We start from the raw sequence: 25,808 nt of genomic DNA on the forward strand, positions 1-25,808 counted from the left end.
GGTAAGTGAGAGGGGGGCTAAGGGGCATTTGTGAAATAGTGTGTCGATTCATGTGAGTGTGTGTGTCTGTGTGTGTGTGTGTGTGTGGCTGCCAACCTGTTTCCCTCTGTCTGTGGATGTCTGGACTACCACCCCGGAAGGACGAGTAGCTAGCAGGGGAAGGAGAAGCTGCTGGGGAGGTTGGTTTAATGGGGACCCTGGCACCTTGTGGTCTTGGGAGAATGTGTCCTTTTGCTTATCCTTTGCAAACCAGTGCCTCATTCTGGCCATTGTGGACATCTTGACAACATCCTGGCTATTGATATTATAACAGTTGGCCATCCTTGACATACTGTAGAAATTCTTGACATCAAACCTGCTATCCCTAGCTCAGTGGTGGCCCATCCTTAACATACATAAGAATCCTGGGCACATTATTTCTGTCCGTGCCATAAGCGTACCCGCCTTTGACCCTGTCCTCAGGTAGGTCGCCCCCCCAGCCGCCACACGGTCCTCCTGTGATGCTACCCCCGCTGAGTACTGCCGCCTCGTTCTTGCCTCTGCCTGCGTCTGTGACTGTGTAAGCCCTTTGTCTCCTCGGGTTACCGTATCCCTGTTTGGATTGCTTGTCTGTTTGTACTGTTTTTGCCACTGTTGTGCCCTTTGTGCCCCCTTCCCCTGTTTTTCTTCTGTATCCTTTCCCCCCCATTCTGCCCGCTATTCCGCTTCCCCGCCGCTGCACCCCTGCGGCCCCGCCCCCGCTGTCCCATTCGCCGCCCCTCTCCCGCCTCCCAGCTGCTCCTCCCTCCCACAACCCTTCATATGGAGGCCGCGCGGCGGTGAAGGGAGCGACCTTTGACACTGTCCTCAGGTAGGTCACCCCCCCAGCCGCCACACGGTCCTCCTGTGATGCTACCCCCGCTGAGTACTGCCGCCTCGTTCTTGCCTCTGCCTGCGTCTGTGACTGTGTAACCCTTTGTCTCCTCGGGTTACCGTATCCCTGTTTGGATTGCTTGTCCGTTTGTACTGTTTTTGCCACTGTTGTGCCCTTTATGCCCCCTTCCCCCGTTTTTCTTCTGTATCCTTTCCCCCCCGTTCTGCCCGCTTTCCCGCCGCTGCGCCCATGCGGCCCCGCCCCCGCTGTCCCATTCGCCGCCCCGCTCCCCCCTCCCAGCTGCTCCTCCCTCCCACAACCCCACATATGGAGGCCTCGCGGCAGTGAAGGGAGCGACCTTTGACCATGTCCTCAGGTAGGTCAGCCGCCACACGGTCCTCCTGTGACGCTACCCCCGCTGAGTACTGACGCCTCGTTCTTGCCGCTGCCTGCGTCTGTGACTGTGTAAGCCTTTTGTCTCCTCTGGTTACCGTATCCCTGTTTGGATTGCTTGCCCGTTTGTACTGTTTTTGCCACTGTTGTGCCCTTTGTGCCCCCTTCCCCCGTTTTTCTTCTGTATCCTTTCCCCCCTGTTCTGCCCGCTGTTCCGCTTTCCCGCCGCTGCGCACCTGCGGCCCGCCCCCCCGCTGTCCCAATCGCCGCCCCGCTCCTGCCTCCCAGCTGCTCCTCCCTCCCACAACCCCTCATATGGAGGCCGCACAGCGCAGCGGGCGCGCCAAAGGCAAGCCCGTCTGCGCCCGTCCGTGCCTGGACCGCGCCCAGCACCAGAACACCTGGCCCCAGCCGTTGCCAGGGCACCCGACTGAGGTACGACACCGCCACCCTCACCGAACTCAACACAGGACGACCTGCCGCCTGCTGCTGAGCCACCCCGAAGCGCACCCACGGACCCTTCACCTGCCAAGCATGCAAATTCACCTGCCTCCGAACCTGCACCCCGCCCACCGAACACAGCAACGACAACAACAACCACCTCAAGTGCATCCTCCTCAACACCCGCTCCGTCCACAAACACACCGTCGAATTCTGGGAACTCCTTGATACAATAGCACCAGACGTCGCCTTCCTCGCGGAAACCTGGATGAACGCCTCCTCGGCCCCCGACATCGCCATAGCCATCCCAGATGGCTACAAAATCTCCCGAAAGGACCGTGTCAACAAAACTGGAGGAGGAATCGCCATCATCTACAGGAACACCATCAGCGTCACGACCAACGCCGAAGACACACTCACCGCCGCCGAACACCTTCACTTCCAGATCCACACCGACCCCCAGACCACACTCAGAGGAACGCTCGTCTACAGACCCCCGGGCCCACGGATACAATTCAGCGAAACCATCGCCGACTTCATCAGCCCGCACGCCCTAGCCTCACCAGAATACATCCTCCTAGGGGACCTAAACTTCCACCTGGAGAAAAACAACAACACCAACACCACCATCCTGCTCGACAACCTCGACAACCTCGGACTCAAGCAACTGGTGAACACCCCCACCCACTACGCTGGCCACACGCTCGACCCCATCTTCTCTGCCAGCAGCCACGTTGCCTTCAGCCACTCCACTGGACTACACTGGACCGACCACAGCTGCATCCACTTCACCTTCAAAAAGACCACATCCCACCACCACACGCTACAGATCCCCCGCAGATGCTGGAGCAAAGTCACCACAGACCAGCTGACCACATCGCTGAGCCAGAACCCACCTGTCGACACCCCTGACACCAACGACGCAGCAGACAATCTCGCACAGTGGATCACCAACTGCGCCGACAACCTCGCCCCACTGACAAAACCCCCAGGCAAGACTAGCAACAGAAAAACCTCATGGTTCACAGACGCCCTCAAAATCGCACAGAAAACATGCGGAACCCTCGAAAAAGCTTGGCACCACAAACGGACATTAGAAAACATGACAGGCCTCAAGAGCGCCACCCGCGAATACCACCAGATGATCCGCACCACCAAAAGGACATCATTCAAAGAGCGGCTGGACAACAACTCCCACAACAGCAAAGAACTCTTCAGCATCGTCAAAGAGCTCTCCAACCCCAGCGCCAGCAACAACGACATCACACCGTCGCAAGACCTCTGCAACTCCCTCGCCGCATTCTTCCACCGCAAGATTGCAGACATACACAACAGCTTCGGACCCCAGACTCCGACTCCAGCCACCAAACCAACGACCCCCACCACCAGCTTCAGCGCATGGACGCCCATCAGCACGGAAGACACCATCCGCGTCATGAACACCATCCACTCCGGCTCCCCCTCCAACCCATGCCCTCATCATATCTTCAACAAAGCCGACACCATCATCGCACCCCACCTTCGGAGCATCATTAACAGATCCTTCACGTCAGTCACCTTCCCTGGAAGCTGGAAACACGCAGAAATCATCGCGAAGACCGTCAATAAACAGCTGACTGCATTCCTCGAAGCAAACAACTCGCTCGACCCATCCCAGTCCGGATTCCAAGCCAACCACAGCACCAAGACTGCCCTCATTGCAGCCACTGATGACATTAGGACCCTGTTGGACAACGGAGAGACAGCCGCTCTCATCCTCCTGGACCTCTTGGCAGCTTTAGATACCGTCTGCCACCGCACCCTAATAACCCGCCTCTACAACACTGGGATCCAAGGAAAGGCCCTGGACTGGATCACATTGTTCCTCTCAGACAGAACCCAGAGAGTCCGCCTCCCTCCCTTCCGCTCCGAGGCCACCAAGATCATCTGCGGCGTAACCCAGAGCTCCTCACTCAGCCCAACCCTCTTCAATATCTACATGAGCCCCCTTGCCACCATCGCACGCAAACACAACATCAACAACATCTCCTACGCCGACGACACCCAACTGATACTCTCCCTCACCAAAGACTCTCTCACCGCCAAAGCCAACTTTCAGGACGGAATGAAAGATGTCGCAGAATGGATGAAGCACAGCTGCCTGAAGCTCAACTCGGACAAGACGGAGGTCCTCATCCTCGGACAATCCCCATCCACCTGGGACGACTCCTGGTGGCCCACGACGCTGGGCACCGCACCGACACCCAGGGACCACGCCCGCAACCTGGGATTCATCCTGGACTCCTCCCTCACGATGACCAAGCAAGTAAACGCAGTCTCGTCCTCATGCTTCAACACCTTACGCATGCTCCGAAAGATCTTCCGGTGGATCCCCACCGAAACCAGAAAGACGGTCACCCAGGCTCTCGTCACTAGCCAACTGGACTACGGGAACACCCTATACGCAGGAACCACAGCCAAACTTCAGAAACGGCTCCAGCGCATACAGAACACCTCCGCACGATTCATCCTCGACATCCCTCGCCCCAACCACATATCCGCCCACCTGAGAAACCTGCACTGGCTCCCCGTCAGCAAGAGGATCACGTTCAGGCTGCTCACCCACGCACACAAAGCGCTCCACAACATGGGCCCCGAATACCTCAACAACCGCCTCTCGTTCTACACCCCCACCCGCCAGCTCTGCTCCACCAGCCTTGCCCTCGCCACCGTCCCACGGATTCGCAGAGCCACCATCGGAGGAAGATCGTTCTCCTAGCTGGCAGCCAAGACATGGAACTCCCTCCCTGCACACTTACGACTGACCCAGGACCATCTCACCTTCAGGAGACACCTCAAGACCTGGTTATTCGAACGGTAGCGGCACCCCACCCTCCCTTCAGCACCTTGATACCCTCACGGGTGAGTAGCGCGCTCTACAAATGTATTGATTGATTGATTGAATGTATATTGAGAACATTCATGAAACATTACTGTCATACAGTTGCCCCGCTTTGGCATATTTTGGGTACTATTGACAATTGTCATGTTATTTCAATGTGGACAGGTATCTCTTGCATAATGGTGCCCATCCTACAGTGTATGTAATGCATTTCGAACAAGATGGTGGCTATTCCTGTAACTACAGAAATGCTGGCCTAATAGGGCACTTACTTGGGAGATATTTCAGACATAATATCTGTGACTATCTCTGGCATGGCACAGCTGGAGGATCATACTTCAGCTATTCTAGCTGAAACCTCAAAGAGCAACCAGACCACAGGTTCAAAAGCTCACACACAGTACATTTTAAGAGAGGGAGCTGCAGGAAGCTTTCCTCTATGGTATGTGCAACCTGAAAGAAATGTTACTCATTGTAGTTGCATGTCCATAAGCCTCTCAGGGTTCAATAAAAGCCTTTGCACAAATGTCTCCTTCTTTAAAATCCTTCTCTCAGTTCTTGTGTGAGTAAATACGTCCACAATCCATACTGTCATTCAGTAAGTACCACTGCTGCAAGATGTTACCTAGCAACAGAAATGAACATAAAGACAGCCATACAAAGCAATGCACAGATCTGAGGCTACAGCATGGAGAGGGTGGACATGATCATAACTTGACGTCACTGAACAAGCCGGCATGCAGGACCTGCATGAACACAAGGACTGTGCCAGCTGACAGGCTCACAAGACTCAGCTGGTAGAAAGACCAAAATGGTGGTGCCATAGTGGCATGGCTGCTTTACCTTTAAAAGTGATCAGTTTCTCCAACAACCTACCAAAGCAAGATTTGGATCCTGAATACCTGGGCCTCAAGTAGAAGTTGATAGCAAGACAGGAAATGATCCATGCCGCTAAAAGCAACCTTGAAAAATGTACTGATGTGAAAAGCGAGAAGGGACTCGAGTAGCTGCAAAACTGGGCCAATGCAAACCTTTGTTCGTAAATGGTACAATAGGCATCTGTGCGAACGGTGTCCTTTAGTGGTTGGTTGATAGAGTGCAACTCAAATTTCCTTGAATCCCTATGGAAATCCGGTGTTTGCATCTGAAAAGGAAGCTCTATCCACATATTAGGCAGACCTCGTTGACCTTGGAGCTATAATGTTATTCTACACGTCTTGAGCAGAGTCGGTTTTATGAAATTCTGGTAAATCTACCTAATGGCAATGTTCTGGATACCTGATCCACACCTGAGCTGGGAACAGGCAGGGCTCTTTTCTGGTTTAGTCTCACTGGACTCTTAGGGTCTCTGGAAAGAGTGTACTGCACTGGACGCCTCCTCTGTTTGAGCGGAGGAGTGTTGCGCCACAAAGAAAAGCCCCAGGCCAGAGCGGGAAAAAAAATAGTAATTACGTTTACTTATTCCCATTTTATTTTTGAGTAGCCGACCCGTCCCAAACTGAGTTTTAGGATGGGGTAGAGCCAGTGCTGCCGAGTGGCAGCAGGGAGCTGAGCGCTTTAAAATGCACTTGTCTCTTTGCAACGGCCAGCCAGACTTGCGCATTCTAACCATTTTCAACCTAGCTGTCTTAGACAGCTGAGTTAGAGAAAGCGCAGGCCTCCAGTGCTCTTGAGAGCGCTGAGTGAGGCCGCTCCCTCCAGTCCTCGTGCTGCTTCCATGCTGGCACCACCAGGATCGGTTAAGCAAGTTTGCTGGATCCAGTGTTGGAGCCTGGCTGGAAGAGAGAAGACCGGTGGAGGAGGACGTCACATTGCATCTCAAAGTAAGTGTTCCCACACTCTGCCCAACCACCCTTGTTACTGACCTCTGTGCACAGGACCACTTTTAGAGACTTAGGGCATCATTAGAGCGTACTTTGTCCGCCCGCCATCCCGACGTAAAAAGGGCCCTACCTCCATAAGTGCGGCGGTCCCGTGGGGGTGATTAGGATGCACCCGCCACACTGGCAGGCACATCCTGCATTTCAACATTGCGGCCGGCGGTGCTGAAAGCACTGCCCTCTGCAATGCCAAAAATGCATGTTGTGCATTTGCATGCACAACGTGGCAGGCACCGCGCGGTGCCTGTCATGTTGTGCATGCAAATGCACGGGGTACCATAGGTACCCCCCATGTGCACCCCCTCCCTTAAAATACCTGGGGACCTGCTACGGGCCCCCAATGTAAAAGGCCACCTGCTTTTCCGTGGCATGCATCGTAATATGGATGTCGGTGTCTAACAGACACCGCAACATATTAAAACCTTTTCCGTCCGGTCGACTCATCGACCGGGGCGGAAAACCGGCAGACGGTCTTTCCCCCCAGCCATAGTAATATGGCAGGGGGGAATGGCATGAGGTTGGGAGAGATTGTCGGGGGATCCCCACCGCCAAGCGGGTGGTGGTGATCCGCCCAACATTGTAATGGGCCCCTTAGTCTTTCTGCGATAAGCACATGGTGCATTGTTGTAAACAGCTGCAAAAATGGTCAAAAATCCCCTTTCCTTCCCCCAAAAAATTGTTATTTTCTAACATGTTGATTAAAGATAATTGCCTTCCAGCCACCACACACTTGTTAAATGTCCAATGAATCAATGGGGCATGCTGCGTTAGAGAACTTTTATAGTGCCTAGAATTACAGGTATTTGATACAAAAGATGTGACAGCAAAGTAACAGAACCATCTTAGGAAAATGTAAAAGAAGTCCCATATTGGACATGTGACCATGGTTGTGAGTGAGCACTCCTCCTCACTACCAGCACACTTTCGGCTCCTTCTGTGGCACAACACCGTATACTTCCACTCCGCACAGGGTGAGGTATTCCCGGCGGCCTGTGATGACGACACTGACGTAGCGGCCCACCATCCCTTTGCAGCACAGCGTAGTTACGGATCCGGCGCCAAGATTAGTGATGGTGCCACACCTGTAGAACGAGAGAGACAACCAGAACAACAGAGTTAGGCAGACCTATCATGGAAGCCCACCTATGAGTATTGTACATAAGGAGCGAAGACAAGGATGACATAAGATCTATTAAGAGTTGCATCACAAATCAGACAATGAAAGAGGAGAGGTATATTGAGTGCAGAAAAACAAAAAATAACTGTGGGTCTGATAAAGAATTCAAAACATGCTATGTGTAGCTGGCTATGTATCTGTTATTCCTCTAGAGATGGAAGACAGAAAGGACAGTAAACCACTGTGGAAAAATGTCCATCAGTTACGCGATAGTGGGCGCCCAGTACATCATGTGGTCTACTCCACAGTAGTATACCCACCACTCTATCACCATAGATCAATATTGGAGAAAAAGAGTGATGGATGGATGTCTGGTGGATTGAGTTGTCGTAACTGTGAGCAGTGCAAAAAATTAAAGTGTGAAAATTGAAAAGTATAAGATTGGATGGTGCATACAATTTTCTTTTATTCTGGCGTTAAGCACCTCCAAGGTTAAAAATAATGTGCAAGTAAGTCAGGTGGTTCAAACAAATACCTTCTGACTGGGCTATCTGGTCGACATGTTTCTGCGGTTATTGGTCAAGTGTTACCATCCGCTTCCTCAGGACCCATTAACTTAGTTGCTACTGCTAAGTAAATAATAAGTGAAAATAGGACAATATACAAACATACAAAGTGTCACCTGTACACTTCCATTTTCTCCTGTGAGTGTCCATTTTTGATATAGCCAGCGAATCCACATGTAATGAAAAACACAATAACATAGCACTCACATTAGTTAAGGCTATCCCAAAGCACAATTTGTCAATATTTGTGATGTTATATCTAGGTCAAAGTTACCTTAGAGTATCCCACATTGTTAAAATAATAATCAATGTCTCACCTTAATTTGTAAGGGAAAACGCCTCACCTCACCTGGCAAACAGCTCAGGAAAATGAAGCACCGCTCTGTAGTGCAGAAAAATGTATACAGGGTCAGTGTCAATAAAGCGCAGTGTCTGGCAATAACAGAAGCCCAACCAAGGTGGGTGCCCAGAAAGACATTCCACGCATGGGGGGCCCGTTAAACTATCGTTATGCCCGTAAATATGCCGGATGCGGTGTATTCACCATCAATGTGCCGTGATATCAGCAGTCAGAGTGTTACCAGAGCTGCGGTGTAGGTAATAGTTATGTCTATTGCGTTATTCGCCAAAGATAGACAGGAGAGAGACGATCCTCCAATAGGCGAAATGTAATCATGGTCTCACAATGTTAGTACCATCAAAGAAAAATGCATCTCTACCGGTAATGTCGCTCGCTCTAAAAAGACTAAGACCTAGTCATGAGCGCTCCCACCCATTCTGGCAAGCGGCGCATTACGAGCGCTGCTGGTCTATCAAAGAGTTAAATGAAGCCCCTCCTGCTGCCTTACCTATCCGTCGGTACTTCTGACAGCCGGCCGGGCTGTTTGGGGAGGTGCCGTGTGAGACGACGTGCACTTCCTTATTGATTCTGTGCCTGCGCATCAGATCATGCGCGCAGAGGCCAGAACTATCGCTGCTCATGGGAGGTGTAGTCCACATGAGTGACAGCGGGCGTGCATGCGCGCGAGTGTGATCAAAAGACTACAGGAAAGGGAAATGTAGTTCATTGCAAAAGCTATGCAATCGCGCTCGTTTCAGCCAGTAAATAGACCTAGTGACACGTCAAAGGACCACCATACCGAGGGGCATATCTGCAGTTATATTTAATTAAGGCTCAATTCATAATCTCCATAATATTAGTCAGATATCAGCACTGATGACTCGGTGATATAATTGCAACTATCATCGCATGGAGGGTCCCTGAATGTAAAGAGACTCAGTGAAGTCCGAGACCGTGTTCTATCTTAATGCGGTCTCATTGAGTCCCTTGTATGTAAGTGTCCACCACACAAGACAATTATTGGTGTGATGAGCAGATCTACTGTAGACTGCCTAGTGTTATCTGGTGTAGATTCTAATACAGTCAGTCTTAGGGTGGTCGGATGATCCGGAGCTCTCTTGTTAAGGAGCGACCCAGTGTGTATAGAGCTAAAACCCATCTTTGCGTGGAACAGGGGATTACTATTGAGCAGTGGGCCTAACAGTGACTCTATCTGGACAACCTCTGGGTAGGTTCTGTTCCATGTCTCATTGGCCAAGCCTAACTCAGGATAGCAGACGATGGCCAGCCAGGCAGATTTCTCAGAGTTCATGCATTGTCTATAGTGTCATCCACGGGATGTCTTCGTTGAGCCCGTTCTTGTCGCAGTTAAGCTTGTAGACCCATTTTTGTTCGATTCTGAACAAGTGTCTGGATATGTCCGTGATATGGTTGGGAATGTTGGGTTGTTCTAACACAGTCCACTCAAAGTCCGTGGGTCTGTGCCCTACTTGAATGAAGTGATTGGTCAGTCTTGTTGACTGCTTTTGGCATCTTATTGTGCTCTTATGTTCTGAGATCCTAGTCTTCACCTTACGGGTGGTCATGCCAACATATCTCAAGGCACACGGGCAGGTAATTAGATAAATCAAATTACTGCTGTTGCAGTTAGTAAACCTTCTCTGTTCCCAAGGTCGAGTGGTTCCTATATCTACTGAGGTAGTTCTTCTCGTTTGCGGACATGCCGCACAGCTGCCACAGGGGTGGTGTCCCGTCACTGGTGGCATATTCCAAACAGTGCCCACTTGATGGATTGGCTTGGGTGGAGGTCTGGTATGTACAAGTCTGTCTCTCAGACTCGTCGCTCTTTTGAATGCAAAAAGTGGTTGTGGAAGGGAATCTTCTCCTGTATTTAGGATCCTCCAGTGTTTGCGGACAATCCGTTGTATGGCGTTAGATCTTGTGCTAAAAGTGTTTACACAAGTAAGCCTGTCGTTCTTGGTCTTGGGGACCGGTGGTTCCAACAAGGATTCCCTGTTATTGTTAGCCGCTCTTTTTCTTGAGCGCCGGATCAGTTTCTTGGGATAGTTCCGTTCAACCAGTTTAGATGTCAGATCATCTGAATATTTGGCCGTGTCCTCCTTGTTGGTGCAGTTCCGCTGCACTCGCAGAAACTGCCCATATGGGAGATTGTCCCGTAAAGATTTAGGGTGACAGCTGGTATATTGCAATAGAGAGTTGCGAGCCATTGGTTTTCTGTACAGCTCGGTCTTCAGGCCCTGTGGTGTGATCGTAATTAGCAGGTCCAAGAAAGCCAAGGATTGTCGGCTGTTCTCCAAGGTGAATCGTAGGAACGGGTTCTGCTCGTTGAGCCACTTGTGGAAGTCATGGAGGGATTGTTCATCGCCACGCCAGATCACAAGGATATCGTCGATATACCTCTTCCAAGTGCATATCGATTCCAAGAATGGGTTCGTATTGGTGAGAACCAGGTCTTGTTCAAACTTGTGCATGTACAGATTCGCCAGGGACGGAGCAAAAACGCTGCCCATGCTCGTCCCAGACGTCTGCAGATAGAACTGGCCTTCGAACTCGAAGAAGTTCTCTTTCATGGCCAGCGTTGCCAGGTTCATCACCAGTGGAATGGGTGTTATTGAATCCCACCTGAGATTACCCAACAGAGACTCAATCGCCTCGAGTGTCTCGTTTTGGGGGATGGAAGTGTACAGTGACTCCACATCGAAGGATACCAGATGGTCAGTCAAGATGTTGAAATCAAGTTCTGGTAGTAGTCTGAGGAGGTCTTTAGTGTCCTGCAGATAGGTAGGCATTTGTTTCACCAACGGCCTCAGGAAGAAATCTACAAATGAAGATAGAGGTTCCAAGAGGGATCCGATGCCCGAAATGATAGGTCTGCCAGGTGGTGGTCTTCTGGACTTGTGAATCTTGGGCAAGACATAGAAGTAAGGGGTCACGGGGTTCTGGGTAGTCAGATAGGCTGCTTCTTTGTTGGTAATCCAGCCTTCAGCCAGTGCCTCCTCCACGAGATGCCCAATAGTGGTTTTTAAGCGAGACGTGGGGTCGGTCGTCAGAAGCTTGTAGGAACGTGTGTCTCCCAACTGCTGTAGACACTCTTCTCTGTAGGTCGACACATCTAGAAGTACTGTCGCCCCACCCTTATCCGCTGGTTTGATAATGATGGAACTGTCATTAGTCAGGTCCTTTAATGCTTCCTGCTCCGGTTTAGAGATATTCACAAAAGGATTGTGAGGCTGTTTAAACAGTTCTTGAATGTCGTGTTGCACGGCTTCTTCAAAGGTAACTACTTTGGCCGGAACCATCGCTGTGAGTGGACTAAACGTAGATGGTTTTTTAAGTCCTGTGTTTTCTAGGAGACTTTCAGGTGGATCTGTCTTCGAGAAGAAGAAGTGTAGTCGTACTTTGCGAAAGAATTTCGACATCTCGATCTGTGTCAAGAAAGGATCGCCTGTGTTTGTGCTCACAAAACCTAGGCCACGATTCAGTACCTTTTCTTCTATTGGTGTTAAGTCGTGTGAACTGAGATTAACTACGAGGCTGGTCCCGTGCTCTGGCCCGCTTGGTCCTGCGGGATCTGCTTGCCACTCCGTAGTCCCATCGCCTGTGGGGGGACGTTCCATTGTACTTGTCCCTGTCCTTGTGCCGTCCGGCGTCGTCCACGTGACCTCCCTCGGCCAAACCCTAAAAAAGGCACATTGGGACCCGGATAATATGGTCCAGGACCAAAAGGTCCCATCTGTTGTGGGATCTGAGGTGGACCTTGCATCCATGGGTTAGGTGGCCACCAGGGGTTGAATTGGCCCTGATTGTAACCCTGTCCTCCTCTGTTCTTCCACTGACCTCTTCCTCTAGGTTTTGTCGCTGGATTGCCTTGGTTAGAGGAGTCAGAGTCGGTCGAATTTTCAGATGAGGAAGTTCCGTAGGTCGAGCCTCCAGTTCTCCCATTGCGATTAAATGGCGTGGGAACATAGTTCGCACTGGTGTAGGGGTAGACTTTCTCCTTGGAGAACTTCTCTAAGTCCTTCTTGCACTTCTCCAGTTTGGAGAAGAGAATATTGTCTTTGAAGTCCTTGTTGGTTTTGTTATTCTCATCTTGTTGTTTAGTGAAGATTTTGCCAGTAAGGGTAGCTTTGATCTGGCCTTCTAGGAGCTGGATCTCGATCATTATCTTATCCGCGGCTTTCTTCGCGGTCTTGATTATCAGGACCAGCCAGTCCCTGGTGCACTTCCATGCTATGAGGTACCAGTCTCTTAGGAAATCCGGGTCATCTAAAAATAGTCTCGGTGAATTGACTACTATCAATCCCGTTGGTGCACCGTTTCCTCTGAGGTATTCAGCCATGGTGATACCGTGGATGCATGTTCGAGAGTGACTTTTCTTCAAAGTCAGAATCTTGGGCAAGAATCAATAAGGAAGTGCACGTCGTCTCACACGGCACCTCCCCAAACAGCCCGGCCGGCTGTCAGAAGTACCGACGGATAGGTAAGGCAGCAGGAGGGGCTTCATTTAACTCTTTGATAGACCAGCAGCGCTCGTAATGCGCCGCTTGCCAGAATGGGTGGGAGCGCTCATGACTAGGTCTTAGTCTTTTTAGAGCGAGCGACATTACCGGTAGAGATGCATTTTTCTTTGATGGTACTAACATTGTGAGACCATGATTACATTTCGCCTATTGGAGGATCGTCTCTCTCCTGTCTATCTTTGGCGAATAACGCAATAGACATAACTATTACCTACACCGCAGCTCTGGTAACACTCTGACTGCTGATATCACGGCACATTGATGGTGAATACACCGCATCCGGCATATTTACGGGCATAACGATAGTTTAACGGGCCCCCCATGCGTGGAATGTCTTTCTGGGCACCCACCTTGGTTGGGCTTCTGTTATTGCCAGACACTGCGCTTTATTGACACTGACCCTGTATACATTTTTCTGCACTACAGAGCGGTGCTTCATTTTCCTGAGCTGTTTGCCAGGTGAGGTGAGGCGTTTTCCCTTACAAATTAAGGTGAGACATTGATTATTATTTTAACAATGTGGGATACTCTAAGGTAACTTTGACCTAGATATAACATCACAAATATTGACAAATTGTGCTTTGGGATAGCCTTAACTAATGTGAGTGCTATGTTATTGTGTTTTTCATTACATGTGGATTCGCTGGCTATATCAAAAATGGACACTCACAGGAGAAAATGGAAGTGTACAGGTGACACTTTGTATGTTTGTATATTGTCCTATTTTCACTTATTATTTACTTAGCAGTAGCAACTAAGTTAATGGGTCCTGAGGAAGCGGATGGTAACACTTGACCAATAACCGCAGAAACATGTCGACCAGATAGCCCAGTCAGAAGGTATTTGTTTGAACCACCTGACTTACTTGCACATTATTTTTAACCTTGGAGGTGCTTAACGCCAGAATAAAAGAAAATTGTATGCACCATCCAATCTTATACTTTTCAATTTTCACACTTTAATTTTTTGCACTGCTCACAGTTACGACAACTCAATCCACCAGACATCCATCCATCACTCTTTTTCTCCAATATTGATCTATGGTGATAGAGTGGTGGGTATACTACTGTGGAGTAGACCACATGATGTACTGGGCGCCCACTATCGCGTAACTGATGGACATTTTTCCACAGTGGTTTACTGTCCTTTCTGTCTTCCATCTCTAGAGGAATAACAGATACATAGCCAGCTACACATAGCATGTTTTGAATTCTTTATCAGACCCACAGTTATTTTTTGTTTTTCTGTATGCTATCACGGGGGATATAACTGTGCGATGGTCTTAAAACACACCCCTTGAACCCCAGAATAAATGTTAGTTGATTGTAGTGAGGTATATTGAGTACCTGCTGATGAACTGGGTTATTCTAAACATTCTTAGAAAAGCTTCTCCAATATCAAGCTTCCCTTTGCTCAATGCAATCAAGTGCACAATTAGCAGAACTTACACAGGGTTGTTGTTGTTCACATTGTCTCCAACCCGAACTTCAGCACCTCTGAGTCGCTCAGGGCAGCAGTCGGCTCTGTTCACCACCACAACAGATCCAATTGGCTGACTTTGTCCTAAGTCCACTTTCCACCATGGATTCATGTCCCCGTTGGTGGCAGAGCAGTACTTTTCAAAGTAATTCCCATTGCGCTTGGTGTTGAGCGGATATGATGGCAGCCCAAGGTATGGATACTGGCTGCTTTGTGTGGCTGTTCCTTTCAGTGCCAAATCTTCAGCTAAAAAACAAACGCAAATGGGTAAGTAGAAGAAAAGTCGAAAACCCAGCTCGATGCATGGCGTTCTACCAAGTAATCGACTCAAAAATATCAACATGCAGTAACATCAACTGCAAGATATTGGTTTGCACAATATCATCAATGTGGTGTTAGAATAGCAAATCTATACTCCACTATGCATGCTTGCCTTTACAATGTTGTACAAGTCAATATATTTGTGGTTAACCTACAATCCAAATCAGATAGTTTTATTATCATGGACGGTTCCCCAGTGGATTTAACACTTCCTTTATAAAACTGAGAATTTTCTTGCACACCCTACTCCAAAACAGGCTCTAAGTGTTGCCTTTCACCTGTGTCATAGTTCCAGGACAATACACATACACCCTGTCAGTTAATATGTTGTCCAAGTGCCTTCATTGGTCTCTTGCACAGAACGATTAGTCACAAATGTTGCTATATTTTAATAAACTATGAATATATTTTCTTTCTCAGATAGACACATCCGCAAACAATCTGATCTGACTCTTAAGAAGCTGTGCTCTTATTGACTGGGCAAAATGACGACATCAAATGCCCATTTCCAAAACAGGACCACCGGAAATGACAAAAAGAACAATGTAATCGACAAGGTTTCCCAGAGTTAATGAGCTAAAGAAATGGCCACAACCGCTTTTTATTTATAGGATTGTTATCAATACAAGCATTAACTTTCCTGTAGATGACAGCTATTGAGCATGGGCTGGGGCTTTATCTCAGATGCCGCCTTTTTAGGGCTCGGGGCGGAGCTCCGAGATCCTAATGTAAAAGAAAAAAAAAAAAAAGTTTCTTTAGGGCTCGGGGAAGAGACATTCCTTAGTGCGCGTGTTTTTGTTTTATTATCTGAATGGTGATTGGTCCTCGCGGTGATGTATTTTTATTAGTCGTGATGCGATTGGGCAGATGTAATTTTCGGGCGCCATTTTGGGCATTTTCTCAGCGGTTACGTGCTCGGCAGTGCATTAATTTTAATTAGGAGCTGTCAGAGTGGCCGTGTAATGCATTCCAGTTGGTGTGCGCTCGTTCACCATAGAGCAGTGCGTTTGTCGGGTGCGCGTCCTCCTCACGTGCACACAGGCATAGCGAATCAGTATCTCTAGCTCTCGGCCATCTGCAACGTGAAAACATTGTCCCATTAACGAAGCAGCGAGAGCGCTCCTGGGCACAAGGGACGCCACTTCCCCTCGGCCCGGCCGCAGCGCACTTCCAAGGGCGAACAATGCAGGGCTTCAGGCTGCCCGTGAAGCAGCTGAGTGTACGCTCGGGAGGGGTGCAGGGAGGCGCCGAGCAGGCACAGTCAGCTCCCAGTGTCGCGCTATTACAGGGGAGCGGCACCAGCCGGGCCGTGCTTCAAAGCCCGGGCACCACGCACGAGAGCGGAACTACAGCAACTGCACGAGAGCGGAACTACAGCATCAACACATGTCAAGGGAATGCCATTAGCTCAAACTCAAATAAATCCGAGCCCGATTGCATTTCTAATGCTTGTTTTTTGCGGTGTCAATGGTCTACAGAGTGCATGCCTTGGGATGCTTCACTTGTAGGAGTACAACCCCTTCAACTCTGTTAAAATGTGCTTCTGTCACGATGGATGGTTCTCTGGACCGTCTCCCACCCGAGTGGACCTACCGAGAGGCTCACATTTGTTGGAGTTCGCAAATGCCCTGGGGGTTGTGGATATTTGGAGGTGGTTCAATCCGTTGCATACCCGCTTTACGTTTCAATCAGGAATGCATGGTAGCCAATCGCGGATAGATTACATGTTTACTCACGCCCAATATGTTCATGTTTTTACGAGGTCCAGTTGCCTGGTCCGCGGGATCTCTGACCACTCTCCCATCCTAGTGACCTTGGGATTCCATCATGGGGGACGCCCCTGTTCCATTTCCATGCAGCCGTGGGCGCTAAAACTCCCGAATATCAAAGAGGCTCTCCGTAAAGACACTGAATATTATTTTGCTGTGAATACAGGCTCTGTTGACTCTGCAGTGACACTATGGGGGCTTTTGGGGCAGTCATAAAGGGCAGGGCACTATCACTAATGGTGGGACACAGGGCGGAACATTCCAGGAGAGTACTGGAAATGGAGGCGGATATCTTGGATCTGGAGGAGTCTGAAGCTCGAGATCCAGACAACATAACATACCACAGCCTCGCGATCAAGAGACAGGATTATAGACAGCTTCTCTTCGAGGACGCTGTGGAGCGCTCTCTGGCTTCCCAGCACAGGATTTATGAGCAGGGTGAAGGAACAGGAAAACTCTTGGTGTGGCTTGAATGACAGGAACAGGCTGCTAGGTGGGTACACGCAAAAACTAATTCTGAGGGTACACTCCTCTCTGACCCTCAACAAATAGCTGACACCTTTGCGATCTATTATGAGAAGGTCTACACTAGTTCACCCACGTCTCAATCCCACTATCGACTGACCTCCTGGTTACTGTTGATGTTCCTACTATTTCTCCACAAGACAGAGAGACCTTGGAGGCAGATATTACAGTGATGGAGGTTCAAAAGGCTATACAAGATGTCCGGTCCGGTAAGGCTATGGGTCTTAATGGGATTCCCATTGAGCTTTTTAAACCCATGTCAACTTTGCTGGCTCCTCACCTGTTACATTTATATACTGGATGTTTCAAGTCGGGTATCCTCCCCGCAGAGATCCAGACTGCAGCTAATGTGGTTATTTATAAACCAAATAAGCCTGTTGAGGATTGTAAATCGTATCGCCCCATATCCCTCTGGACGGTTGAGGCCAAGATCCTGACCAAACATTTGGCGAACAGACTCCTCCATTATATTACTGATCTGGTCCACCCGGCTCAATCAGGGTTTATGCCGGGGAGAAACATGGCCCGGAATTTGCGACGGGTGCATGGGGTTCTTGGTAGGATCCACACCATAGAGGCAGACGCGATCCTGTTATCATTGGATGCCTCTATGGCATTTGATACCATAGAGTGGGATTTTCTTTTTGCCGTCTTGCCTAGCCTGGGGTTCGGATCCAAACTGATACGCTGGATCCGACTATTATACATGCAACCTACTTCACATGTTGTTAACAATCATCGGTCCGCCACTTTTACACTTCATCGGGGCATGAGGCAAGGCTGTCCCTTGTCAATGTTGCTTTTTTCCCTTGTCTTGGAGCGCTTGCGTTGTGAGTCCGGGGTGATCCGGGGATACGGGGGATTAAATGGACAGCGTACCACGAGGACCGAATCTCGCTCTATGCTGATGATATCCTCCTGAACCTGGCTTCCCCCGCGCGGTCGTTGCAACAGTTGCTCCATATTTTTCACGTCTTTGGGGCCCACTCTGGATATTGGATAAACTAGTCCAAGTCCCAGATGTATGTGTTGTGGGGAGCTCCCCCGGCGAGTCCTCAGGGCTATGAGATTCCGGGGGCTCCCTGGGGTTTTCGGTAATTTGGGCATTTTTGTTACTCCAGACGCTGATCTCTTCCTCAAACAAAACCTACTTGGGCCTCTTCAACGCTTCAAATATGACGCCATACATTGGCGCTCCCTCCCGCTAACTCTCCTGGGGCACGCGCCCCTGTTCAAAATACTCACACTCCTGCATTTTCTTTATGCCTTGCAGAATAACCCCAACCCGATCCCAGATTCTTATTCTTCCCAAGTAGACGGTGTATTGAGGGGCTTGCTGTGGGAGGACCGTACGCTGCGAATAGCAATGAATAAGCATACCATGGGATGGTATGACGGGCGCATCGGTCTACTGGATTTAAGACTTTACTATCGAACCCCATGATGAGTCCAATTTCCACACAGATTGTTGGCTCATGGGATGGGGCAGATATAACAGAGCTCTCTACATCAGTCCCCGCAAACTTAACTTAACCGGCCATACGGCGCGCACAATCGAGATTTGGCACGGTGTCACAAAAAAGTTGGGATGGCACAAGTGTCTGACGAAAGCGACTCCTTCATGGGAACCTGTTGCTCTCTGCCACCTCAGCAAATGTCCAGGGTTTGACTAATGGGATATAATTGGGATATCCTCCGTTAGAAATACCTGGCTTAAGGGGAAGCTGGCCTCATTTACAGAGCTGCAGACAAAATACCAATTGGCTCAGTCCGAGACACTTAGATACTTGCAGATCAGTCACGCTGTATCCTCTGCCCTGCCGAAGGATGGCCCCTGCCCCTCCCTGACTCTTCCCCTCTAGAGGACCGATTGTTGTTGGATCCCATAGATCGCAAGGCCATCTCACTCACCTACAAGAAATTTGTCAATAATCGTGCTGACCCGATGCAAAAATTAAGAGTGGGTTGGGAGAGGGACCTGGGAGAGATGGAAGAGGACATGTGGCGGGACACACTGGCCTCACCTTGCCATTCCCATGCGTATGCGACTCCTCCAGTCCAAGATCCTCCATCGGGTCTATTTTGATGCTAAACTACTGTTCAAACTAGGTAGACGCACTGATCCGAATTGCCTCCGACACTGTAATCAAGAGGGTACTTTCATTCACATTTTATGGGAATGCTCACATATCCAGGGTTACGGGGGGAAAACTGCCCGCCAACTTGAGAGGGCGGGAGGCAAATCCCTTGGGTTATCTCCCCATCTATGCCTACTTAATATTTGGGGGGCGACTGACCTTACGCATGCTGAACAGGCTTGGGCCTCAATGGGCTTTATAATTGCGAAACAGAATATTGCGCAAAAATGAGGGGTAGAAGTGGTCCCGCTCTTGGGTGATTGGGCAAAAGATATGGACACCGCAATGGTCGCTGAGATGTCAGCATTTAAGGGATGGGGTTACCCCAAGAAATGGGATCAGAAATGGGGGAAATGGAATGAGTACATGGGGGGCATTTGCGTCTCCCCGACGGTGGAGCTCCAGAAAGAAAGACGAACACTGATGGCCCAGTTGACGGGGGAGGTGCTGGCTTCTCCCCCTTAGGTGTAGTATTCTTGCTATCTCCAGGCCCCTGCCACCTGTTGCAATATGTTTGAGCACTCCAGATAGCGTTGTCTCTTATTGGTGATTAACAATTGTATGAACATAGTATTCTGCAATGATCCCAACCCCATTTATATGTGAATGTCAAGATGATAATGTATGTATTGGAGGGGGACTTTCTATGGTGAATTTGTACTGTATGTGCCGGTACCCGGTTGTTGTTTAAAAATAAAAACAATAGTTTCATTTAAAAAAATGTGCTTCTGTGTGAATCACCCATCTCCATTTGCCCACAAATTTTTTTTGAATTTCAGAAATGAAGCTGGATTATGATGAAACAAGACCCTTTTGAAGCTGCGTTTGGGCATAATGTACATTCAAAATGACCCGATTTAAGCAGGACACTCACGATTTTAATTTTTGAAGCTAAAAGTGGCTTTATTTAGGTTCTTCCCCCCTAAAATTGACTCAATAAAAGTGAATGAGGAAAATGCATTACCCAGGTTGTTTAGCAAAATGTCCCACTTTCCTGTTCTGAAATGTTGGCATCCATGGGGTATAAGCCCAGAAATCCTTGTGAAGGATACAGAGTTTGTAGTACAGATTTCACGTTGAGACCAAGAAAGGCTGGTTTGAAAGGCAGCAGTACCCTACAACTTTACAAACTGTCTCAAGGTCATAACATCAGCAGAACAAAGTTCATTTAGAGATCGAAATGGGCAGGAGGAGGACTTCCCAAACTTTATTCATTTAATTGAAATAGTTCCCATACTTTTTATTTTTTTAAAAGAGCACCTTCCTGAACGTTTGAAGTGGTCTAGATAGAGAGAGGCTCCCCTGCCCTGAATTAGGAGAAGGGAAATGCAGCTAAAGAGAAACAAGCTTCCCTCCATGGTATCTGCTGCCTGAAAGAAATGTAAAGGCGTGCAATTAGTAAACTGGAAAATCTAAAGGCTGCTCGGGAGCTAGTATAGGTTTTAATTGATAGGATCTGGCGTTTGACCTTGTAATGTAAACCTATAAAAAAGGTTTAAAATTGCTGTAAAGAGCTTATGACTGAAACCATAACCTTTGAAAGCACTCTAAACATTTAAATATATCTGCCTCAGGCTTTTTACAGTGTGCAACCTATGTTATAACGGGTCTAATATTTTTGTTTTTAAATAATTACTTATTCATAGTGCTTACTGTGGCAGGTAGGGTCTTTTTAGCAATATAATTAGAGGTCACTAATTCCCCGGGGTACTGAGCAGGATTCAAATCGGTGACCATCCGATTACACGTGTAGTGACCACATTACCCAACAGAGCTGTCCTTTCTGAAAAATGCATTTCCCACTTATAAATGTAAGCTGCATTTAGTTTTCATTTAAGATGTGTGCATTGTATTTTATATGCAGTAACGTGAAGGTGAAAGATCAAGAACAGAGTTGAAGAATATTCTGTTCATTTCAGCCATGTCCCTGACTCCGCCCCCATGCTGGCTGACTGCGCCTCCTTTTTTAGCCATGATCACAGTTCCCATACTTTTCTTTATGCACTTCGACCTCTGAGTTCATTGCATGCCTCAAGGGCCCAGTGCTTTAACCCCTTTAGCGCGGTGCAAATTTTCGTACTGTGCTGAACGTTCTATTGAGCGGGCGGGGCCATGACGGAGCAGTTCCGTCATTAGTACAGCCCAACCGGCACTCCAGCCCCCCCCCCCCTTACTGGGGGTGTGAGTAATGGGGTGGATTGGTGGTCCACCGGTGGAAGACGCTATCCCTCCCCCAAATCTGACAAACACTGGTTGGCTAGGGCCACTGTGTAATTTGGCTCATCAGGTGGGCAGGTGGCGAGGGGCAGCCTGCCCTGGGATCATCCGTAAGATAACCCATCATGTTGTCATATTTGTTATGCAAATAAACCTGCAGCAATTTTCTCCACAAAGGTGTCTTGTCTATTTATTTCTCCAGGATATTGCTGTGGGGGGATGGGGAGAGTTGCCGATATTGGAAACAAGATGTAAAGTTTATTTTGTTTTTATGTGCAACAAGCTGTGAGCACCTACTGATAAGGTTGGCGTTAAACAAAATTATATTAAATTAGCAGTAACCATAGACCATAGTAAACAAAGCTCATTACAATCATCACCCACCAAAAAGTACAGTTAGCTTCACAGCTCTAATCTGGGAACTGAACTTATAATGCCCTTTTGAAGTAGGCTCATCCTTGCATCCATCCGTTCAGACATCCATCCATCAATTCACTCATCCATCCATCCTCTCTTTCACTCCTACATCCATCCTTCCACTTATCCATCCTTACTTACTTCTATCCTTTCACCCATCCATCCATTTCTTTCAGTCATCCATCATTCCTCCACCCTTTCACTCATCCATCCACCCTTTCACTCACCCATTCATTCTTTCACTCATTCATCCTTACATTCATCCTTTCAGCCATTCATTAATCCATCCTTCCACCCATCCATTTACCCTTGCACTCATCCATCCACCTTTTCACTTACTCATCTAGCCATCCTCTTCCATCCATTATTTCACTCATTCATCCTTATCTCCATCCTTTCACACATCTATCCATGCTTCCTTCCACCCATTGATCTATCCATCCTCCACCCACCCATTCATTCACCCTTTCAATCCATTCACATTATTAGTCACTTCACCCATCCCTCCAATCATTCATTGGCCCGTCCATCCATTCATCATCCACCCACACTTTCACACGCACATCCAACCTTTCACTCACACACTCACCCACTCCTTCATATTAATTAAATAGAGGACTCCACATATTAGAAATGGTAGGGTGACACATATTATTTGCAGTAATGTTAGTGAGCTGCTTCTGTGTTGCAATATTTTAAGTACACACTATCCCTGAATATTGGATGTAAACAAATTTAGAATTTGGAGTGTGTATGTGCACTGCAGTCACGGCTTGCATGACTCGCTGGGGGTGGGGGGGCATGCAGCCTACATAGAGAAAATGGAGAGTGTGCATGACTAGTTTGGTCGGCCCCAGAAGCCGACCAAACAGTCAGAGCCCACAGCATTGGGCAAGCCACTCCTCCCCGACCAGCCCACCCGCCTGCCTCCAACCAGCCATACCATTCTGCTTTCTCACAGTGCCAGAAGCAAAATATAAAATGGCATTTAAAATACCATTTTATGTTTCTGCTTCTTCCACTGCGAGAAAACAGTGGGGCGACGCTCCTCCGCCCTAATAGAAGAGCCACCCCTGCTTGAATGTCGGTGACCTGGCAAAAGAAGACACGAAAGAGCTGAAATTGGATCATGATTTCAAAGCTGTTCTGAAAAGGGCCCCCAAAAATAAATTAGGCCCAGGGCCCCCCAAAATCCTTAAGATGTTCCTGTGTAAATCATAAGACAGCGATACATCTGGTGGCTTAATTGCACAGTTTGCCACTGGGATCAATCCACGCTATGCTGCTTGGCTTGACCGAACTGTGTGATCTTAGTCAAATATTTTATTTCACTGCCCTCCTTTTGTGCGCTGTATAAAATCCCCTTGTGTTTGGTTTAATAAAGTTGCTCCATCGATAATAAAAATCTAGGCTATTATATGGTGCAGGAGATAACAGTCTTGCTATTTTGTTCAATATTGGCATTATTGTCGGTGTGGGGGGATGAATCTTTCTAAGGTCATGTTTAAAACGTCCACGTTTAATAAATGCCTCACTCACCGTGCAGTGCTATAGTTTGATGTACGGAAGTAAAACGCTCCCGAGACTTCCCCTTAGTTTTACAGGGTTCTTTTGGCACGTTTTGCGTGGCAAGCATTTTAAGGGCTCGGCTCGTTCACATTTCAGTTAGAGCCGAGCCCTGCTATAGTGTCCCTTTCGGTTCCATAAAATAATGCGCTGCAACTTGGAAGGGGCACCAATAAGGGCTCCCAAAAATGTTTTGCCGCTCCCCCCCTCCCCCCCCTTACCCCCCCCCCCTCCCGCCAAAGCGTCTGACATGTGCGCTCGCGCTCATAAATCACCTTTAGCCTGCATATGCTCACCCTAAGAAACATTAAAAGCACACTCAGACCTCCGACCCAACATTGTGGAGGGCCGTGCCTGCCTGGCAAGCATGTACAATCCCGGAGCTCCCACATTTCCCAAGTCCTCGTTTAAGAAGGTAATCTAGTCCAGGTTTTCGCTTTGTATTCAAGGACTTGTTGTCCTCTTTGTTGCATTATACAATCAGGACTAAAATTCCCAGAATGCAAAGCAAAGAAATCTGGATTGGCTGAACAACTCATGCATGAAACTGGGGAACTTAAGAGCTCTAGAATACACATCTGGGGGTGGGGGGGCTCCTCCCCTCCCCCCAGCGCCTTGAAACTCTCACGGGTGAGTAGTGCACCTTATAAACCACTGATTGATTGATTGATTGCACCTGCCCAGCCACAGCACCTGAGAAACACACAATGCCACGCGTAGAAAAGCACTGCTGTTCCTCTCCGCAAAAACACCATTTGGAAAGGGTTATCCTAGTTGGGGTGTGCATACAACACCGCATCAGGTCTTTGTTTTACTCCGCGTCTTCTCTCTTTTCTATAGTGTATGAGAATGGTGATAAAAATGCTTCTAAGTCTGTCTGTCTGTCTCTAAATATGGCACTGGCTTTTCAACATCACTAGGTCATGGCTTGACTGGACACCTGTAAGGATGTATAGACCGAGTTCCCTATAGAACCTGAAGCCAGACTGCAAACAGTTCAAATCCAGCCAGATGTGTATGCACGTTGGAACTGGGGCCAGCGGTGACAGCTCACCTTTGGTGCTTAGAAAGATGAACTCAGAACCAAGCACGAAACTTCTGCATCCTGCACAGAGCTGGATGGGGCAAAGGCCCTGACGACCTCCAGACAAAGGGTGGCCGCTATTCTCCAGCCAGGAAGGTCCTTCCAGCAAATATCATCCCACAAAAGGGATTGAAAGATAGTGGAAGATCAGGGAGGCCCAGAGCCCTGCGCTTTGGAACAGGCTCACACCTGGGGGGAGATTCACTAAGATTTCATGCTGTGTTTGTGTCACAAAAGTGACACAAATCGGAACGAAATCTTTTTTTTCCTTTCCAGCGCTGAACTTGTATACCACTGGAAATCACGGGAGAGTAACGCAAACCTATTGCCAATGGGGCATACCATGGGTAGAGCATGGGTGTTCCCATGCAACTACCCAAGGTTTCTCATGTTAAACCCAATTTACTAAATAAAGAAGACATGGATTAGCGTCAGAAATTTGCAACCTTTTGAAGTAGGCTCAAGGAAGGAGAAAGGCTGTTTGCTGCCCTTTTATAGCACACATACAATGAGGGGAAATGGTTTAAGTCTGTCTATGCATCGTATTTTGTACAAAACCTATGGTAGACTCACGGAGACACCCTTTCACCATAGCGCAAAGGTGTCTCCGTGGCACACGGAAGCAGATTTCAGCACCTAGGGAAAGGGGAGGAGCGTGTCATATTTCAGTAAATTTGGCACTCTCCTCCTCTCTCCTCTTCACGCAGCACAGCATTTGTGGCTGCTGCACAGTGCTGCATGAAAAAGTGGCAAATCTGCCCCCTGGAGTTCCAAAGGAAGCTTATCAACGGAAGCGAGGAATCTCCTGAAAACGAAAGTCTTCAAAGAGACGTTCATTTAATTCCCACACCTTTGTGGGACAGACCAATGAATGACCGACTGAGGCTTCACATGACGGATCTGGCTGGATTCTAATCCCATGTTTCTCAGGATTTCACCGCTTGGTTAGAATGTTGCTGTAATCTGGCCTAGGTGACCTGTAGAATGTTATAGACAAATCAATAAATACACATATCTGAGAGACACCAAAGCGGTACTCCAACTATTACAAAACCAAACTTTTGATACCGCCTCTCAAATGCTCCTCAGTCTGGACGTGGAGAGCCTTTATACCAGCCTCCCACACGATGAGATCTTGCAAATTATGGAGGAAGTACTGCACTCTACTAATTGGGAATACCACACTCCCAGGAATGTAGTATTGGAATGTATTTCACTGGCCCTTACCAAAAATTTCTTCGAGTATGAGGGTACCCTTTACTGGCAGAAACATGGTACGA

General features: G+C 48.4%; 1 protein-coding gene across 1 annotated transcript in view; it reads right to left on the bottom strand.

Annotated features, from left to right (window-relative positions):
• Positions 1-7,211: 7,211 nt before the first annotated feature.
• The window catches only part of LOC144828450 (fucolectin-5-like), a 37,856-nt gene continuing 19,259 nt past the window's right edge, over positions 7,212-25,808 (bottom strand). Inside the window, exons 2-3 of the mRNA XM_078686626.1 lie at positions 14,461-14,737; positions 7,212-7,530 (exon numbers count right to left, since the gene is read on the bottom strand). Of these exons, the coding sequence (XP_078542752.1) occupies positions 7,359-7,530; positions 14,461-14,737 (449 nt within the window). The 3' untranslated portion in view covers positions 7,212-7,358. The remainder of the gene's footprint in view (positions 7,531-14,460; positions 14,738-25,808) is intronic.

Source organism: Lissotriton helveticus, chromosome 4_1, assembly GCF_964261635.1.
Source record: "Lissotriton helveticus chromosome 4_1, aLisHel1.1, whole genome shotgun sequence".
In the NCBI taxonomy this organism is placed as follows: Eukaryota; Metazoa; Chordata; class Amphibia; order Caudata; family Salamandridae; genus Lissotriton; species Lissotriton helveticus.